The 21394-nt window shown below is 46.0% G+C and overlaps 1 protein-coding gene across 2 annotated transcripts in view; it reads left to right on the forward strand.

Annotated features, from left to right (window-relative positions):
• LOC147417494 (SET domain-containing protein) overlaps positions 1 to 21394 on the forward strand; it is a 150565-nt gene that overhangs the window by 89286 nt on the left and 39885 nt on the right. For both annotated transcript variants that reach the window (XM_086507599.1, XM_086507598.1), the window contains exons 7-12: positions 5553 to 5651; positions 5853 to 5959; positions 6549 to 6632; positions 6736 to 6794; positions 7062 to 7118; positions 7207 to 7278. In XM_086507599.1, coding sequence (XP_086363725.1) covers positions 5553 to 5651; positions 5853 to 5959; positions 6549 to 6632; positions 6736 to 6794; positions 7062 to 7118; positions 7207 to 7278 — 478 coding nt within the window. The remainder of the gene's footprint in view (positions 1 to 5552; positions 5652 to 5852; positions 5960 to 6548; positions 6633 to 6735; positions 6795 to 7061; positions 7119 to 7206; positions 7279 to 21394) is intronic.

The raw sequence follows: 21394 nt of genomic DNA on the forward strand, positions 1-21394 counted from the left end.
TGCCCATAGGGCTACAACCACCTCTGCAAGAGAGGGCTACAACAAGCATGATGGGGAGACTCTCCCAATGAAAAAACAACATATATACAATGAGGCTAAATCAAGAGATGGGAGGAGGGAAGAGCCACACAGGTGGACAGTAGTGCCATCTGAGCACCCCCTTGGACTATGGTGTAGAAAGGCCCAGAGCGCCATAGTCGAAGGAAAGCCTCGCGGCGCTCCCGCATGCGGTTAGAGCTGCCCTGTAGTTCCTCAAGCTGTCATCTGAGAGTATGGATCAGCTCTAGCCAAAAGTCACGAACAGTCTCTGCTGGTGGCACAGGGCGAGCCTCAGAGATGCGGAAACAGCGGGCCCGCCAGATGAACCAAAGTGTCAGGCCACTGATGAGCTCCCAACACTCCTCTCTCTCACTGCACCACTCCTGTGGAGTAAGCTCTGTAGCAGGCTGGAGTGTAGGTCGCCCCCCCTGCATCACTATCATCCTGCTGGTGGAAGATAGCTCAAATTGAAGTGCCGGGCCCGTGAGGGTGGACCAAGCCGCGGCCCCCCAAGTGTACTGTCGAGCAGTGGAGAGAGCAGGCATCAGCGGAAGAACTTGTAGCCACACCTACTGGGCCGAGGAACAGTCCCAAAGATAGTGACGCCGACTCTCCACCGCATGGTCACAAGCTGCACATGTGGCCGAGAGACCACTATGCACTAGCTAGCTCCCTACTGCTGTGGCTCTATGTGCGACCAGCCACTGAAACAAGGTGACTCGCCTCGGTTGTCTGGAGTCCCACAACCTCTCCCAAAAGTCTGCCAAGAACTCGACTGTGAGACCCTCCTCCTGCCAATGACGTGCTGCAGCGGGGAGGGCCTCTCTCTGTACTGCTAGTATATGACGTCCCAGTCGAACAGTGTACTGAAAGAACGGGACTCCTAGGTGGTCTGCAGAAGAGAAGGGGTCCCTCCATGGCCACTCACCAGGATCCCACTGTACTCGTGCCAACGGACAACACTCCCAAGCCCATAGCCTCCAGTGTCCTGTCTCAAGAACTACTGGGTCAGGGTCTATGACGCAGGTCCGCCCACAGATGCCCACTACTCGGATCCTCTGAAAACAACACTCTGCTACCTGCGGGGCCTCTACTGCAACTCGCTATAGTCATCCCCCACCCTGAAGCTCGAAGAACAGGGCTGAGACAGACTCTGAGCAGGCCCTGACTGAAATGAGAACCTCCAGTCGTGTGAAGGCTCCCATCCACCGGGGTGCTACTGGCTCGAGAGGCGTGAGCCACTCAGCTGGAACTGACTCTGAGATGTCCTGACACATGCTTTGCACCCCTTTCATGCCCTGTAGTTGGAAACCCTCCACCTCCTCTGACAAACCTGTGAACTCTAGCCAGTCACCAAGAGAGCGCGCTGGACCTGTTGCCATGGGACCCCAAGAAACATGAGGCCGACTACCAACCAAGTGGCCTCTCTGAGTGCTAACCATGGGGTTCTAGACGAGGGGCTGCCGTAGGCGCTTCTCCGTGCACGTCGGTTGTCTCTGCTCGAGGCCACGCCGTAAGAGCTCCCAAGATCGAAGCAAACTCACAGCGAAGCGGTCCTCCAGTCTCCTGCTCAAACCAACTTGGCGCAACTCTGCTCAAACCAACTCGGAGCCCCAGGCTCGGAGGGTGGCTCTGCCTGTGCGCTCTGTGTCTCTGCCTGTGGCTGCTGGCCAGCCCTTGTAGGCTGGGGCTGGGCCTGTGGTGTAGGTCGAGGCCTCCTCCATGGACAGGCCTTCGCGAGATGGCCCATGTGTCGACAAATGAAGCACTTATTCAGGAGGCCTGAATACTCCACGCTCTGTCTAAACCAACCCCCACTCACCCGAGGAAGAAGGATGACCTTCGGGAGAGTGTAAGTATCCCTAACCAGAACGCGAACTGAGGGAATGCCGGCCGCCTTGGCAGCTACTAAGGCTGCCGTGCGAGGTGTCTCTAGGACAGTCCCAATCACTGACCCTATCCTGGATAAAAGTGGTAGGTACTCCCGTCGCAAACCAAGAAGGCAGACGGAGATGGGAATGTCTGCCTCCTGTACCAAAACATCTGAAGCAAGGTCAAAACCATGTCTCCACTGTCGAAAGTGGGCTCGAACTGCTCGGATGGTCAAAGGGCTCATGGTGATGACCTCGGACGCCATCTGGGAGGTCTCAAACTCGATCTGGTAGTAGCCTCGTCCGAGGATCTGAACGTCCAAGATCTTGCCCACCTCTGCGAGAAGGCGGGCCTGGAGAAGATCACGCAGCTCTCCTCTGCTAGGTCTGGTGCCGAGAATCTTGCAGATGATAGAAGTCACCTGCAGGCGCTCTACCTCTGCGGCTAGGCTCGCTTGCTCTGTCGGTGAAAGAGCAAGTCGAATGGTGGGCTCAGCGGGGTCGGGCGAGGGGACTTCATTGGAGTTCCTCTGTGGCGGAGCATGAGCCTCCATCTGTGTCTACTGCTGTGAAGAGAAGGCGGAGGAACGTCGATGAAGTGGGAAACTCGTGCGGGACCGAGCACGTCAAGGATGTCGGCGAGGCCCGACAAGCAAGAGAGGTTGAAAATAAATTAAAATGGAGCGGGGGGCACAATGGCTAAAGGTAAAATGCAGGAAGGCGGGCGTGGCAAAGGGGGCGGCAGGCGGAAAGGGTTGCGGCGGGGGGGGGGGACAGCGGTGGGCAACGGGACGAGCAGGAAGAGGGGGGGCTGGCGATGGGCAGCGGGGAAGGGGTGGGCAGCGGACGTGGCTGGCAAAAGGCAGCAGGCGGGCACGGATGCTGTGCGCGAGAGGGTAGGCAGGGGGGCAGCGCGAGGGCAGTGGGGGGGGGGGGGGGTGCAGCGATGGTGACAGGGGGTGGGGGTGCGAGCAGCAGCAGCAAGCGCTCCTGAAAATCCCTAGACAGGATGTACTTATCATGCAGGTCGATAGAGAAAAAGCATTTGACACTATTCATTGGGACTTCATTGCTTAGATTATGACGGCTTTGGGCTTTGGTTCCAGAATGTGTCGAGTGGTCTATTTTCTATATGTGAATAGTCAATCTGTCGGAATTCTTGATGGGGAGCTGACTCGGTTATGGGATCTTGGTAGATCGATTAGGCAAGGTTTCCCTTTGAGTGCTATGTTGTATGCTATTGCTACATACCCTCTATTGTTGTTTCTGGACTCCTTAACCGCGTCTGGGCGTTGACATGGATTGGAGCTGCCATCTTGAGATCATTTTGTGGTGCAAGCATATCCAGATGACTCCATGTTTTGGCCTAGAAATAGACCTGAGGATGTTCAATGCATCATGGAAGCAGTGCATTTTTATGGGCTGGCTGCAGTTCTGCAAGTGAATTTCCGAAAATCAAAATTATTACCGTTGCATCAAATGGATTGGCACTCCGTATTATGGCCAGGTGAGATAGTGAAGCCTGATCAAATTGTGAGCATCTTGGATATCCGCTGGCTTGGTCGGTTAACAATGCAAAATTATTGGATTGGGTTGAGAACAAATTGAGGTCCAAATTACACTATTGGAAATTATCCACTTGGCTGCTACATGTGAGACTCAGAATAGTAAGTCCATATTGGTGGCATACATGTAATTTTTCCTACCTATGTTGCATTGGCCACCCCATTGTCTTCGGGCCTTGATGTCTCGGATACTGCAGCACTTCTGGTCTACTTCCTATCAGAAAAAGGGTCTGCATTTACTTGCGATGGATAAGTTATGTACTCCGAAGTGTTGTGGTGGTCTGAATATTCTGCATTTGGGTTCTCATGTTACAACAAGAAAGGCCACTTTGTTGTTGGTGTTGGCTGAGCAAAAGCAGCCTTGGACGCAAATGTTTGCGTTTTTGTGCTCTCATGCGTTTTCTACGCCAGCTTTTGGCCATTGGCAGTCGTCGTATTGGGATGTGGTTTTTGGTAAGTTTGTACTTGGATGCCCCTTGGCTTCCAGTCTTATAACGGATTGGAAATTAGTCACACAGGAATTGTTGTGGGATGGTAGAGATGATGCCTGTGGAAACTCACTTTGATTAGAAAGTTTACATTGGAGTTGGGCTTTTGATCAAACTCTTGTTCGACGCTCTCCTAGACAAGCTTATTTTCTCTCACAGAAAGGTATTGACAGCATAATTGATGTGACGGACGCTGATGGATAGGTGCTCTCATTCAGATAGGCGGCTCTTACCTTTGGGCTTGGGATGCACTATAGGCGCATGTGGGACACCATTAAAAATCTGGTTGACTCCATATCTCCTGTTCCACGGCTAGTTATGGAAAACCGAATTTGTGATTGGCGTTCTTCGGCCTCTTTGATTTTTGCAAAGAAAGTGTACTGCCATTTGCAGTCGCTCTCCTGGATCTACGAACACTGCAATAAGGTATGGAATATGAACAAGAGTGTTACATGGTGGCGGAGTAAAATCATGAAAGTGTGGCATGCAAAATTGCCTCTGAAGGAGAGACTGTTTATGTGGAGATGCATCGTTGGGGTTCTCCTGATTGGCAAATTTTTGCGATCTAGAAGATTGGCCGCTTCGTGATGTGTTCGATGTAGTGCGGCATTTGAGACCATTCCACATTTACTGTGGTCTTGTTCTCATACACTACAGTTTGTGAACTGCATCTCTACGGCTCTTCACACGCGTTTTACTGCTCTTCACACGCGTTTTACTGGCATGCATTTCGGTAGATCTTTCTGTATCTTTGGAGTACTTCCACCATTGATTCGGCCGTATGCATACTTTTTAGGCTAGGTCAGATTCTGGGCGCTTTGGACGGTGTGGAGAGCACGTAATTCCCTCATGTTTTAGCAGATGGGAGTGAACTATGCTTTCTTCTTCAAGACATCTCTTCTACAGTCTCTCCGAGTGGCCTATGAGTTGGACGAGATTCCTGTTAGCCATTACGAGCTCTACTTGATTGTTTCTGATTTCCTGTTTGTAATGTTTTTCATGGATTTTCCTCGTCTTCAGGTTTCCCATTGGTAATTCAATCTAACATTACAAAAAAAAGTGGTGTGTGTGTGGGGGGGTAGGGGATAGGCGTAAATTTTTAGGGGTTTTTTTAATAGGACTTGGTGATGTTGGGCTGCATCAACAGCAGCGTGAAAGGTGGGAGTGCTGGCGAGATGGTGCAGTGGCTGGCAGTGCGAAGGGAGAGGGAGGCGGGGGGGGGGGGGGGGGCGGGGGGGGGGGAGGAGTGTAGGGGTAGGGCAGCGCGAGGGGGCTGGAGAGCAAGCAACGGGAGCGGGCAATGCGGCGAGGAGAGGGCAGCGCGCGCAAGCTAGGGGGGGAAGGGAGTGGAAGCTAGGCGATGGCGAAGGCAGGCGAGGGGGATGCGCAGCAGCAGCGAGCACACTCTATTCTTTGCGTACTTGGTTTTTTTCAAATTCTTACCTTTTATGTAGTGGTGCCCTGGAAACTACTTTTTTTTTGGTCAAGAGAGATGGGTTGTCATGGAGGCATGTCATGTGCTTGGTGATTTGACTGTGTTATACTCCAAGTTCTAACCATACTCTATAATTTGGGGTTTACTCCTGCAGGGCAAATTGCATTTTCTGGACAAGGGCACTTAATATACCTTGCCCCCATCCTTTTGTCTTTCCAAAGCAAGTTCATTCTAGCAACAATGGTGATTCACAAGGAAAGGTTAATTTACTTCAAGACAACATGTTTGCTTAAGATTTGGGAATAATAACATACCTAAAGCTTGGTGCTCTTGGAATGTGTGTCGGTTATTTTGGACAACATGATTGTACATACAGACAGTGATGCAAGACTTGATATTTTTCAAGAGAGCTATGATTTTCGGTCTGAGGTGGTATCATGAATAATGATTTTACAGGTGATGGTATATATCTCAAGAAGTTGGATGACCCTGTTAAAGAGGTCACACCTGAAACTGTTTGGGTTGAGGGATTGGTCCCTGGTATCGACTTCTGCAATCATGGTAACTATATTTGATAGCAGTCCTTTTTTTTGGTACATTCAATGTGTTTTTGTTATCAACTTTTGTAAACATGATTTTGTCTTTTGCCCCCTTGTTTTCATTCTTAATCTATTCAAAAGCAAGACTTCTACTTTGGTGAAACTTACTTGGGGCACTTGTGTGAGAGGGGGCCAATGCGAACGTAGAAAGAGAAAGAGAACAATGAGACAAAACCATATGAAAGTGTCTGTATGATCCAGATGTCATAAGAGTCAAGATACAGCAAAAAGCATTGACCCTTACTTTGCTGTGGATGTCCATGGTATGTGTAGAAAAGTGTGGGCAAATGAGCACTGTGGATGCAGCTCTTTTTATATGGTGCTTATTAAATGTCTATATGCCTGGGAGTGTAACTTTATGTAATTGCAGCCTTCCTCAGCTCCATCCTGACAAAGCCACAACTGAAATGACTGTTTTTCTGAAACTGTCAAATACTTTGTTCGCTCACTCGCATAGAATGAAAAGAATTGCTATACCATAACCATGAGGATTGTTATCATATGATTTGAAAATTAGCATGGTATATTTGTTGTCTTTTGTCATGGCACAGATCCAAAAGGTGTAGTCAAGTGGGAAGTTGATGGACCTGAAGGCGCTATGACTGGAGTCCCCAATTCAATGTATCTGAAAACAGGTCATTGAAAACTGAGAATTGTAAATTGGAATTCTACCTTATGTCAACTTGAAGAAACAACAAAAAACAATCTCTTTTGGTCGTTTTGCTCATTGTTTGACAGATAGCCCTTTTTCTGCAAATGATGAGGTACTGATTAGCTATGGCAATAAAGGCAATGAGGTTAGCACTTTCTTCTTTTGTTGTCTGTTCATCAGTGGTCACTCAAAAAGTTTACTTTCTCTGCGAAAGAGCATAATAGAAAATGGTTCTCAGCATTTTAATCATAGAATATGGCTGTATCCAATCACGCGCCATTGCATGCTGAGACACACGTACATGTGAACTTTGTTTACTGTTTGAAAGATGGAGGCATGTGAAGAATGATATATCTTCTTACTCTTCTCCCTTTTGCTGCCACAAGAAGCTGATAAACCTTCATTTCTGTAGGAGCTACTTTTTCTTTATGGCTTTGTGATCGAGGATAATGCGGATGACTTCTACATGGTTCTCTCTTTTTTAAAGTCTTTTCATAATCATTTTTTAGTTTAGGTTTCAGTGTGATTTTGTCACAACTGTCGGTACTGACCTGCAGGTACACTTTCCAAAGGAAGCCCTTGATCATGATCCTTTTGGCGAAGTCAAAGTACAGCTACTCCAAGAGCAGGTGTGAAATGGATGTAATGCCACAGCTGGTTCTAGTTTCAAGTACTGTATGAAGATTTCTTCCTATCATATTTATTTTTCGAGTCCTTTCTTCATTTGAGGTTTCTTTTTCTTTCACCTCATCTTCTTCTAAATCACTCTCTTCTTCTTTGGAGTCACAGTCATCCTCATCTAATCGTAAGATCCATCTTTCTCTAAGTTGCCTTTATGCTCTATGCACTCCCGAAGTGTCCAAAAAGAAATATGTAAGATAGCACGTGTGAACAACAAAGGAGTATTTTAATTTAATTCAGCTATTGAATTTATTTCCGGTAAGATATGGAGTCCCATTTATGTAATGGGTTTTTAAATTTTGAAAGTTTTTGAAATATAGAGAGTTATGATGTATCCATCTTGAACAGGCGTTCTCTGTGTCCCCAACCCCCCCGGGCCAGAAGAACGAGCTGTACCTCAGTCTCTGCTGATGTAACCGACAAGGCACCACTTGTCAACTGAAAGGAACAGAACTGGAGCAAACTTTAATACTTCAACACAAACTGAAATAGAGAGATTCCACACAAAGACACAAAGTGGCGGAGTTTCACTCTGAGATGCTCTGCCCCAAAACCATGGCGCCCTTGGTATTTCTTCTATATTGATCTTCACAATGTACAATAGTTGGGGAGAGGGTTCTCTACAAACCTGTAACTACTAGTCTGCCAGAGGCCTCCCCCAAGGCTCATATTTAAAGGCCCCAAGCCTATAACGCATGAGATATAAAAATCTGGCACCCAAAAGCTACTTGCAACTTGTGTAAGTAGTGCCAAACCATAGCATGCATCGTTCAGAGGGTTCCATTAACAATTAAACGATGCCTGGGCCATAGACGGCCCCATCCAAAGGTTCCAAGTAGATCCGGATGTCACGAGGACGTGGCAACTGCTAACCTTGATTGTTGGTTTCTTTCCGATAATTTTAATTTAATTTTTGGGAACCTCTTTTTGAAGTCACAAATGCTAGACATTGCATGGCCAGTGTGGCCGGCGGCTGAGAGTTTCACCCGCAGTTGGGAAGGGCAGGTCGTCACGAGATGGTTGGGCCAGTCGGCACTGGAATCCAAGCAATAAAAGGGTGTCTAGGCTCAGTTCAAAGTCATTTAGGCCCCCTCGCTACACTTATAAGTCGGTGGGTACTAGGAAAATTAACTCGAAGAGGCATAGTGGACACTTGGTTGCACCAGAGTCCGCAAAAAGTCAAACTCAGCCACCTCTGGCGCAAAAAGCAATTTGGGGCTGCCTTTCTCTGTCACTGTGACTTACAGTGTGTGTGTGAGTAGTTGGTGCAGGTTTTGAAGCTTTAATGGAAAGCTTGCCTTTTCCCTTGCACTATGTAGCGCGATGATTCTGCTCTTGCGTACCTCTTTCCCCTTTTGAATATAGAAACGTGATGCCCCGCTCAAGGGCTTTTCATTTGTATGTACAATTGTGTGGGTTCATGCGTGAATGCCGAGGCAAGAGCCTCTTGCACAAGTATTGGATTAGCTAGTTGCTAATCCCCTGTAGGTGCAGGTGAATTCCGAGATATTTCACGCGAGAAATCTCGTCTGATTCAAAGGGCAAGTAGCCCTATAGGTGCGGGAGCTCGAGGACTTTCTATGGATGCGACTGGCTCGCGAAACGGAGCCCAGGACAGGGAAATACAGCCTGCTGTGTATTTTTTCAGGTTTAGGGTTTCAGCCCTAAACAGTCCCTAATACCCCCAAGAGGTCCGGGGACGCGAGGGGACTGCTGTGCGAGTGATCTGGCGCGTTTTCAGGGCAGAAAACAGAGAATTCAGCGTGCTGCAGGTTCTCGCCAGGTTTTGCAAAGTGTTTGTATGCGTCGGGAAAGTCACTTTTTGCGAGGGGATACTGTCTGTGAAGCATCCTAGTATAGTCATGTTGCCGAAATCGGGCCAAAACAGGTCATTTTCAGCCCGGATTATGCGGGACAGCTCGTAGGAGACCACATGTTTTATTCCCTCTTTGAATACAATAAAGAAGTATTCGAAGGGGCACCAATCTTTGTCGGCGTCTGCTTGGTAGAGCTCTAGCTTCCAAGCTGTGTGTGTTGGAAGTGTCAATTCCTGTTATTACAGGTTTTTATTTGCAAAGTTTCTATGTCCCCTAAAGTCTAAAGTAAAGTTTCAGGTGAAAGCCAAAGTCTACTGCCCTACGGGCCGGTTTCATGGTTCTGTCGCCAGGACAGAACTACTTTTTTCCTCAAGAAGTGAGCCTTGGTGGGTTTGCGGCGAAAACCTGAAGCGTCACAGGGGTCAGAAAAGGTCAAGAAGGACAAGGACTCAGCCGAGACTTCTCGAACGCAGGCAAAGAAATAGAAAAGGAAGCCTTTTGTGCGTAAGTCACTCGAGGAAAATAAGGTCTTGATGGCTAAGAATAAATTCTTTATATGCAAGCAGCTTGGTCACTTTGCTACAGATTGTCCACAAAGGAAAAGACTAGCTGACTCAGATGATAAAGAGGACAAGAAAGGAAAGAAGCCCAAACAACCCACGGTAAGTTTAGTGCCAGACATGGTGGGTGACAGGCCAAGCACGGATGCAAGCGAATTATGCAGAGCATGGAGTAAAGTTAGAGACCAGACGACACTTATTTTCTTTGATCCAGGTGCCAAAGCGAACTTTATCTCACCAGAGCTAACTATAAAGCTGGGCATCAGAGATGAAGAGATGGGGTACACGGCAGAGGCAGGTTTGGCATGTCCTGGCCACTCAAGTTTGTTACTCCCATCATTGGAAAGTTGCGTTTGCCTATTCAGTTGTATGTGGACACAAAAGAGTTCTTTATCATGCCAATGGAAGGGTGCCATGCGCTGTTGGGAATTCCGTGGATGTTCCGAACACATGGCGTGTTGGATGTCTGTGACAAAATGATCACCCTTCAGCATAGGGGCAAAACTCATCTTTTGGATGTAAAGCTCAAAGAGGAGTCTGTTCCTATTGTATCTGCTTCGGCTATCACTTTTGTAATTAAACATCATCTTTCTGCGTGCTTGGTTTTTGCACGTGATGTTTCAGATAGTTGTCAGTCAAATTTATTTGTGTTAGATAAAGAAAGGTCAGCATTTTTGCGAGAGTTTAATGACTTTTTTTCTGAATCATTACCGTCACAATTGCCGGCGGAGAGGCCTGAGGACCATATGATAGATTTGGTGCCAAGGTGTAGCCCACCAAACAGACCTCCCTACAGGGTTAGTGCGGCTTAGTAGAAAGCGATTATGGGCTAGGTTGAGGAGCTTTAGAGAAGGGGCTGATTCAGCCTAGTTCTTCACCTTTTTGCTCCCCAGTGCTCCTAGTGTAGAAGAAGGATGGCTCTTGGCGCATGTGTATTGACTACCGCGTGTTGAATAAGAATACCATCAAGAACAGGTTTCCTATCCAAAGGATTGATGATATTCTTGACCGTTTAGAGGGTGCTGCAATTTTCAGCAAGATAGACCTTAAGAGTGGGTACCATTAGAGTGAATTCTTCTTAGAAGATCCACTTTCTTGGCCACATAGTGTCAAAGGATGGTGCCCGAATGGATCCCGCAAAGGTTGAAGCTATTAAGACATGTCCAGACTTAAAGACTGTGCACGATGTTTGAAGCTTCTTGGGATTGTGCTCATAATATAGAAGGTTTATCAAGAATTTTGCAGAGATAGCTTCACCTCTTCACGCTTTGCAAAAGAAAGAGGTCACTTTCAGATGGACCCAAAAAGAGATTTCAGTTTTAAGTCTCTTAAAGAAAAAGTTGACTTCAGATCGCGTGATTGTTTTACCAGATTTTAGAAAGTCATTTGTGGTCTAGTGTGACGCGTGTGGCAATAGCATCGGAGCAATGCTAATGCAAGATGATCGGGTAGTAGCTTACGAGAGCAGAATCTTGCAAGGGCCATAAAAGACTATGCAAATCTATGAGAAAGAGCTATTGGCCGTCATTCATGCGCTCTCTAGCTGGAAGCACTTCCTGTTAGGTGCTGATTTTGTTGTCCAGACAGATCATCAAACCTTGCGATACTTCTTGACACAATCAAAGCTATCTGAAAAGCATATGCGATGGGAAAACATTCTTTCTATGTTCCACTTCCAGATTATGCATGTGGAAGGCAAGAAGAATGTTGTGGCTGATGCGTTATCAAGGAAGCCACAAATTTCACCTGTGTCAATTTCTTATCATCATGAGCTTGATGACATGAAGGAACAGTATGCTACCGATGAAGATTTTGCAAGGATCTTTGAATAGTTGCAAGATGGGCAACTCCATGAGCACTACCTCCTTAGAGACGGTTTTATGATGATCCATGGCAGACTTTGTGTCACTAGGCCATTGGAACATAAGGTCATGGTAGAAAGCCATGTCCCATCGTATGCAGGAAATCGTGGAACTGATGTGATAGTTAAAGCGGTAGAGACATTCTTTTATTAGCCTACTTTGAGGAGAGATGTGGATGCCTCTGTGCGAGCATGTGTGATTTGCCAAAAGGTCAAGTTTGGCAGGCAAAAGACACTAGGGTTATTATAGTCACTGCTGATTCCGGATAAGTCATGGAAAAGCATTGCTATGGATTTTATTTTTGATCTTCCAAGAATGCTGGCAGGGGATGATGGATATGAACCATTATTTACAGGTTCAACAAGCAGGCCGATTTTATTCTTGTTAGGAAGAAGATAAAATCTGACCAGATTGCACGATTGTTCATGTACAACGTGTTAAGTACCATGGTATGCCACAATTGATTGTCAGTGATCGTGATCCTCGCATGACGAGTTTGTTTTGGAGAGGATTGTTTGAGAACATGGGCACTACGCTCAAGTTCTCGTCTTCATCTCATCCACAAAATGATGGACAGCGAGAAGAGGCTAATTCTATTGTCTTGGATCTGCTAAAATGTTATGTGTCAGATAATAAGGGCAAGTGGGAACAGTATTTGCCTATGCTTGAGTATGGGTACAACAATACGGTGCATTTGTCCATAGGCAACAAGGCACCTTTTGAGATAGTTAAAGGTGGCAAAAAGGTTCCTCCCATTTTGCATACAAAGGACAAGATCTTTGAGGCAGATTGATATGTTGAGATCATGGATGACATGTATAAGAAGATTAAGCTTGCTTTGGAGAAGACTCAAGCAAAGCAGAAAGGGGTTGCTGATCGTCACCGACGTGAACTGTTGTTTTTACTTGGTGATTGGGTACTATTACGGTTTGAAAAGGCAAGTTAAAGAAGATGAAGGGCAAGGAAAGGCTGTTTCTATGGGCCTTTTCAAGTGCTTGATAAGATCAAGGATGTTGCTTATAGGCTGAAATTGCTTGACACTTGGAAGATTCATAATGCGTTTTACGTGGGTCTTCTAAGACCCTTTGTGGATGATGTGCCAGAAGATATGCCACAGGATGATCAACGAGAAGTTGATGAACTTGATGAGATCTTGGTACATAAAGAAAGAAAAGTAAATAGACAAGTTGGGCTATTTGGTGAAGTTCAAGAAATATCCACCTATGGATGCAAAGTGGATGGAAGAGCATGAACTGTTAGAGGCACCAAATGTATTGCAGCTTTACCTTGAGGCCTTTGGGTTACAGCCTACGTATGCCCCAACCCACGTGTTCAAAGGAGGGGTAATGATGGAGCTAGCACATCAAATGTACATACGGATTTAGTGCAATAGAAGTGTGCTTCGCTCTTCAAGTGTTAAAGGTATTATGCTCACTTCTATCATAGATGGAAATGACAAAAGTATGAAGGCCTCATTAAGTCATTTGTATCTATGTGTTATGACCTTTCTTGCGGGTACATGCGATGATAAAAGCATGCTAACAACACAAGATCATCAATGGCATGTATATATGGCATGCAATCGAGAACGTTTGCGATTTCAAGAGGGGAGTATGTCATGAGGACGTGGCAACTGCTAACCTTAGTTGTTGGTTTCTTTCCGATGATTTTTATTTAATTTTTGGGACCCTCTTTTTGAAGTCACGAATGCCCAGACATTGCGTGGCCAATGTGAAACGATTGACGGCCGAGAGTTTCACCCGCAGTTGGGAAGGGCAGGTCGCCACAAGATGGTTGGGCCAGTCGGCACTGGAATCTGAGCAGTAAAAGGGTGTCTAGGCTCAGTTCAAAGTCATTTAGGACCCCTCGCTACACTCATAAGTCGGTGGGTACTAGGAAAATTAACTCAAAGAGGCATAGTGGACACTTGGCAGCAGCAGAGCCTGCATAAAGTCAAACTCAGCCACCTCAGCCAAGATTTGACGCAAAAAGCAATTTGGGGCTGCACTTCTCTCACTGTGACTTACAGTGTGTGTGTGAGTAATTGGTGCAAGTGTTGAAGCTTTAATGGAAAGCTTGCCTTCTCCCTTGCACTATGTAGTGCGATGATTTTGCTCTCGCGCATCTCTCTCCCCTTTTGAATATAGAAACGTGATGCCATGCTCGAGGGCTTTTCACCTGTTTGTATAGTTGTGTGGGTTCATGCGTGATTGCCGAGGCAAGAGCCTCTTGCACAGGTCTTTGGGGCCAACATGTGTTGGCGTTTGCCTGGTAGCGCTCTAGCTTCCAAGCCGTGTGTGTTTGAAGTGTCAATTCCCGTTACAGGTTTTTATTTGCAAAGTTTATGTGTGTCCTAAAGTTTAAAGTAAAGTTTTGGGTGAAAGCCAAAGTCTACCACCCTACGGACCAGTTTCATGGTTCTGTCGCTAGGACAGAATCAACTGAGCCTCGGTTGGTTTGCGGCGAAGACTTGAAGCGCCACAGGGGTCAGAAAAGGTCAACAAGGACAAGGAATCAGCGGGACTTCTCGAGCGCAGGCAAAGAAACAGAAAAGGAATCCTTTTGTGTGTAAGTTGCTTGAGGAAAAGAAGGTCTTGATGGTTGAGAATAAATGCCTTATATGCGAGCAGTCTAGTCACTTTGCTACAGATTGTCCACAAAGGAAAAGACCAGCCGACTCACATGATAAGGAGGACAAGAAAGGAAAGAAGCCCAAACCCACGGCAGGTTTAGTGCCAGACATGGTGGGTGACAGGCCAAGCACGGATGCCAACAAATTATGCATAGCATGGGATAAAGTCAGAGACCAGACGGCACTTATTTGCTTTTGGCCTTCCATGGCTGTTACTAAAGCTGCTGTGAGGGTGATGACCTGAGTTTCTTGTAGAGGATGTCACAAGACGGGCACCACGTGCCAATAGAAAAGAACAAACTGAACAAACTTTTAGCACTTCAATAACAGCTGAATTGAGAGAGAGAGAGACGACACGCAACACGGAGTGGCATAATTCCACGCCAGAGAGTATTAGCCCCAGACCTTGGCGCCCATTTCGGTATTTCTTTATATTGCATCAACACAGTACAAGCCGGTACTCCAGACTCTTCACCTTCTCCACGAAGCATGCCTGAGAATGAGCCCTTAGCACATATTTAAAGGCCCTTGGTCTTTGAAAAGTACTTTACATGAAAAGCCTTCAAACTCAAAAGCTTCTGGTCCAAAAACAATGCCAAAAAGCTGCCAATGTAATTTACGAAAATCCGTACAGTTGCCACGTCAGCAGTCAGCGCAAAACGTGGAAATTCGTACAGCCTGCCATGTCAGCACTGTTAGCGTAATTTTTGGAAACTGCCATGTCATCAGTTGCTACGCAGGTCCTGCTTTATGTTAATCCTTTATGTCACTTGGGGCCCCATCGGACGGGGTCCCCATAAGTTGGTAGGACTTCTTCTTCTGTTACTTGTTCTTCTGTTACTTGTTCTTCTTAGGGTTTAGGTCCCTAGGTCACGATCTGCAAGTTGGCTCCATTCTTTAGGGCTCTGATGAAACCGGCGTGTAGGATCCAAAAAGGGCGGTAGACCTTAGACTTAAACCTTATTTGCTTTCACCCATTTCATTTGTCGCCCACTTTATCTGTACTTTCAAGACACAACAAAGGGAAAAGGGATACAGGCTGTTGGATTGCACCTGTATGAGAAGACTGACACCAGATTGGCCCCTAAATAGGCGCCCCTTTCGGTATTTCTTTATTCTTTAAAAGAGGGAATAAAAGCTGTGGTTCCCTACAAGCTGCCCCGCACAGTCTTGGATGAATTTCAACTGTTCTGGCCCGATTTCGGCAGCATAACTGTACTAGGACCCTTCACAGTCAGTATCCCCACGCGTTGGGTGACTTTCGCGATGCATTCGGACACTTTACAAAACCTGGCGAGAATCTGCAGCATGCTGAATTCTTTGTTTTCTGCCCCGAAAATGCACCAGATCACCTGTACAGCGGTCCCCTCGCGTCCCCGAACCTCTTGGGGGTATTAGGGTCCGTTTAGGGCCAAAACCCTAAACCTGCAAAAATACACAGCAGGCTGTAATTCACTGTTTCGGGCTCCGTTTCGCGTGCCGGTCGCATCCGTAGCAAGTCCTCGAGCTCCCGCACCTGTAGGGCTACTTGCCCTTTGAATCGGACGAGATTTCGCACGTAAATCCTCTCCGAATCACCTATACCTGCGGGGGATTAGCTGCTAGCTAATCGAGTACCTATGCAAGAGGCTCTTGCCTCGGCAATCGCGCATGAACCCACATAACTGTACATTGGTCAATTGAAAATCCCACTAGAGGGACATAACATACTGCCATAGGGGAGAGAGAGGGCAGTGCGTAGCATGCAGGGCATCACTCTTGGCATCACACTGTACGTAAGAGGGAAAGGAAGCAGTCCATAGCTCTTGACCCGTTGACAGAAGCTGCAAATGAGCCCTCTCTTCTTCAAATTCAGCGCCACTTCTTCCTGCATGAGGAAAGTGCACAGAAATGTGCCACTTGGTCCATTTACAGGCTATTTCCCGTTTCGGGTTTGCCGCCTAAAAATCTCCCGACCGGTTGCCCAGTTGACTTCACGGTAGAGTAATAAAATGTTCCCCTTGTAATTCCGGAGATAATGACGTGAACACATTTTTAGGTCCCAAAATAGCAGTTCCCTAAATTTTAGGAGATGTTGCCATTGTATCTTTCTAGGTCATCTGACCCTCTTTGTACACTGCAGCCACACCAAGAATTGAAATGTAGCCTCTGTAGCAAAGGATTCCACTTTGGCTAACCATAGTCCTTGTCCAACCTTAGTGCTCTCTTGCCCTCAGGCCTGGACTCCCACTGAACAGTTCCACACTAGTTATGCAATGCAGGGCAGTTAGATTTTCCGAGGGGTGTTTCCAAAAAGTGAAAATAAATAAATAATAAGAAAGAAATCAACAAAAAAGATATATAGTAGTCACATGGTGGTGACATACCCCCTCTTGAAATCTCAAACGTCCTTGTTTGCATCTATGTCGTACATGCTCACATTCAACACTGGTGTATTCAACACCTGTAGAGACATGTATGATACATACATGTTCATTGTCAACCCTGGTGTATTCAACACCTCGTCGACACATGTATTGCCTGCGTGTGAACCCTGTCCCAATGACATAGTGGTAGCTTCGCACTCTGCCATTGCTTTGAGTCATTAACTTTCCAATGACAAAATGGTAGCTACGCATTTTGCCACTGTCTTTTAGTACACGTTGGATCCAGTAACACTTTCGAGCATACCCAAACCGATAGTTTAAGAATGCAGTTATACATGTACTCTTAAATAGAAGCAGTTACTGGATCCTTGACAAACTGACAAGAAATACTCACTTCTATAGCACTAACCAAACTTTTGGACATTCCATAAGAGCAATTGCGAAACTGACAATCTGTACAGCTCTAACATTCATGTAACATGTACTTGATTTGAGCTCACTTTAGATACGATGTACATCATTTGTTTCAGAAGCCATTATCACACTGACAATCCATGTAGCTTTGAAACTCAAAGGGTCAAGGTAGGTTGGAAATCGAAGGCTTCCAGGTAAAGTGATAACACAGTTGGTGATTCTGCAAGTTCACCTTCTTCCATCCACTTAGCATCCATTGGTGGATAGTTTCCGAACTTTACCAAGTAACGCCTAGCAACCTTGCCTTTCACTTTCCTTTCTTTATGTGCCAAAATCTGTTCCGGGACCAAGATCTCGTCAAGTTCCTTGACTTCCGGCTGATCTTCAGCTGGCATATCTTTTGGCACATCACCCACATAGGGTCTGAGAAGACTCACATGAAACGCATTGTGAATCTTCCAACTGTCAGGAAATTTCAGCCTATATGCAACATCACTGATTATGTCGCACACTTGAAAAGGCCCATAGTAACGCATGCTGAGCTTTGGAAACAGTCTTTCCTTGCTCTTCATCTTCTTTAACCTTGCCTTTTCAAAGCGTAGAACCACCCAATCACCAAGTGAAAATAGCACTTCACGACGGTGCTTTAATTGTAGCATCGATACGACGAGGCCCTGCATACGGTGGGACATGACTCTCTGCCATAACTTTGCATTGCAATGGCTTTGTGACACAATCTGCCATCGATCATCATGAACCCATCTTTGAGAAGATAGTGTTCATGACGTTGTCCATCCATTAGCTGCTCGAAGACCCTTGCAAAATCGTCATCATTTGCATACTGTTCCCTCATATCATCAAGTTCATGATGATAAGGAATCGACACAGCTGAAATTTCTGGCCTCCTTGACAAGGCATCAGCCACATTCTTCTTACCTTCCACATGCACAATGTGAAAATGGAACATGGACAAGATATTTGCCCATCGCATATGCTTCTCAGATAACTTTGCCTGTGTCAAGAAGTATCGCAAGGTCCGATGAGCCGTTTGGAGAACGAAATCTGCACCTAGCAGGTAGTGTTTCCAACTTAAGAGCGCATGAATCACGGCCTGTAGTTCTTTTTCATAGACTTGCATAGTCCTTTCTGGCCCTTGCAATATTCTACTCTCATAGGCTACTACCCTGCCATCTTGCATTAGCACTGCACCAATGCTACTACCATAGGCGTCACACTGGACTTTAAATGACTTCCTGAGATCTTGCAACACCATGACTGGATCTGAAGTCATCTTATCCTTTAAGAGATTAAAAGCTGAAATCTCTTTCTGTGTCCATCTAAAGGTGACTGCCTTCTTTTGAAGAGCATGTAAAGGTGAAGCAATCTCAACGAAATTTCGGATAAACCTTCTTTAATAGGAGCATAGTCGCAAGAAACTTCGGAGATCGTGCACCGTCTTCAAATCTGGCCATGAAATCTATTATTGTGTCCATCTAAAGGTGACCCCTTCTTTTGAAGAGCATGTAAAGGTGAAGCAATCTCAACGAAATTTCGGATAAACCTTCTGTAATAGGACATCGTGCACCGTCTTCAAATCTGGCCATGACTTGATCGCTTCAACTTTTGTAGGATGCATTCTGACACAATCCTTTGAAACAATGTGTCCCAGAAAGTGAATCTCTTCCAGAAAAAATTCACTTTTCCTTGCATTGATGAGCAACCTATGGCTGCGTAGCTCTTTGAACACAATGGCCAAGTGATGCCTATGCTCCTCTTCATTCTTTGAGTAGACTATCATGTCATCAAAGAATGTACCCACAAACTGCTGGTGTGGACGGAAAATTTTGTCCATCATCCTATTGAACGTAGCAGGAGCATTTGTGAGACCAAAGGGCATCACTAAAAATTGGTAAAGGCCAAACGTTGTTCTAAAAGCAGTCTTGTGCACATCCTCTGATCTAATGCGGATCTGATGGTACCCACTCTTTAGATCTATCCTGCTAAACATAGCTGCTCCCTCTAATTTGTCGATAATATCATCAATTCTAGGTATAGGGAACCTATTCTTGATGGTATTCTTGTTCAGTGCACGGTAGTCGATGCACATACGCCATGAGCCATCCTTTTTCTGCACCAACAACACTTAAGAACAGAATGGAGATGAACTGGGTTGAATCAGCCCCTTTTCTAACAGCTCCTGTACTTGGCTCATTATGTCTTTTTGCTGAGCCGCACTAACCCTCTACGGAGGCTTATTTGGTGGGCTACTGCCTGGCACCAAATCTATCGCATGGTCCTCGGGTCTCTCTGGCGGTAATTGAGATGGTAATGAATCGGAAAAACACTCACTATACTGTTGTAAAAACATTGACCTTTCTTTATCTAACACAGATAAATTTGATTCATCACAATCTGACACTTCACGTGCAAAAACCAAGTACGCAGAAAGATGCTTTTTCATTACAAAAGTAATAGCAGAAGCTGATATAGTGGGAGTAGACTCCCCTTTAAGCTTTACATCTAGAATGTGAGTCTTTTCCCTGCTCTCTACAGTGATCTTTTTGTTGCAGGCATCCATGATTCCCCTGTACACGAAACAATCAAGGAATACCTAGCAACACATTACATCCGTCCAGTGGCATGATGTAAAATTCTTCAGCATCTACATAGGACTGGATGTGTAGGCGCAACTTTCCGATGATGGGTGTCACAGCCTCTGTATGGCCAGGACATGCCAAACCTGCCTCTGCTGTATATCCCATCTCTTCAGGTCTGATCCCCAACTTTGAAACCAATTCTGGGGAAATGAAGTTGGCTTTGGCACCTGGATCAAAGAAGATAAGCACTGTTTGATCCCTGACCTTTCCCCATGCTCTGCAAAGCTCACTTGCATCTGAATTTGGCTTGTCGCCCACCATATCTGGCACTAGACCAGCCATGGGCCTCCTTCCTTCCCTGTCCTCCTTGTCTTCAGCATCAGCTGGCCTTTTCTTTTGAGGACAATTGTAAGCAATGTGGCGAGGCTGCTCATAGATAAAGCATTTGTTCTCTGACCTCAGGACCTTCTTTTGCTCTTCCGACTTGCGAGGAAAACGTCTTTTCCATTTCTTTGCTGGTCCCTTTTCTGATTCAGCCGTAGCTTTGGCTTTCCCTGCGTTGGCTGGCTCCTGAGTTGCTTTAGGAACCTCATTGGGAACGTACTTCGCTGAATTTTTCTTGGCTGATCCTTCCTTGATGCCAGTATTGAATTCACAATCTTCTCCCTTGAGCAAACCATTGCCAGTGTTTGCTACCTCGATGAGCTGCGTCAAAGTAGTGACTTTGGTATTCATGCAGTACTTTCTCAATCCTTTGGGTAGGCCACAACAGTATTTTTCAATTTGTTCTGTCAATGGCACAAACCTATAGGAAGTTATTGGAAGTAGAGCTTTCCAAAACTTCTGATTGTAGTCATCCACATTCTTGCAAGTAGCAGCATTAAGCTGGTGCCATTCTTTCATGACATTTGCTTCAAAGTCATCAGATAACCATGCTGCTGCAAAAATTTGCTTGAAGTAAATCCATGTGGACGGAGCTTGCCCTTGAAGCAATAAAGTTGTCCACCATTGTCCCGCATTCCCTGTCAAGAAAGTGGCTGCCTTGCGGACCTTTGAAGCCTCTGTAAAGTTTGCCCCGGCATAGGCCTTGTCAAACTGCTAGAGGAATGAGAGAGAGCCTTCTTCCTGTCATCAAACCCTGTAAAGGACGTGAATGTCACACCTTTGCCACGTTCTTTGTATGGAGTTGACCTCTCTAGCGGGGTTAAGTTTTCATATGGAAGTGACTGAAACATGGAAACACTGTTAGGGTTCATTTGTGTTCCTTGACCGCTATTAAGTTGACCTGGAAATTCCATATTTGGCTGTTGATTTGTAATTCCAGCCATACCAAAATTTGCCTGTGGCACCTCAAATTGGCCTTGAGTGCTTTGAAACCCTGGTAGCATGCCCGTGACACCATACATGGGGTTAGGCATCATTGTTTGAGCACCCCCGAACACTGTTCCTGGCATGTAAAACTGATTTCCAGGTGCATGACCAGCCATGCTCTGGAATACCGATCCACCTCCAAAATAGCCAGTGTGTACTGAAGGTGGTGGGAAGACTTGTGAAACCGGCCTGTAATTTCAAAAAGGGCGGTAGACCTTAGACTTAAACCTTATTTGCTTTCACCCATTTAATTTGTCGCCCACTTTACCTGTACTTTCAACACTCAACAAAAGGGGAAAGGGATACAGGCTGCTAGAATGCACCTATATGAGAAGACCGACACCAGATTGGCCCCTAACTTAGTCGTCCCTTTCGGTATTTATTTATTGTTTAAAAGAGAGAATAAATGCTGTGGTTCCCTACAAGCTGCCCCGCACAAGCTTGG

The sequence above is a fragment of the Adiantum capillus-veneris genome, chromosome 30 (assembly GCF_014529385.1).
Source record: "Adiantum capillus-veneris isolate H3 chromosome 30, ASM1452938v2, whole genome shotgun sequence".
Taxonomy (NCBI): Eukaryota; Viridiplantae; Streptophyta; class Polypodiopsida; order Polypodiales; family Pteridaceae; genus Adiantum; species Adiantum capillus-veneris.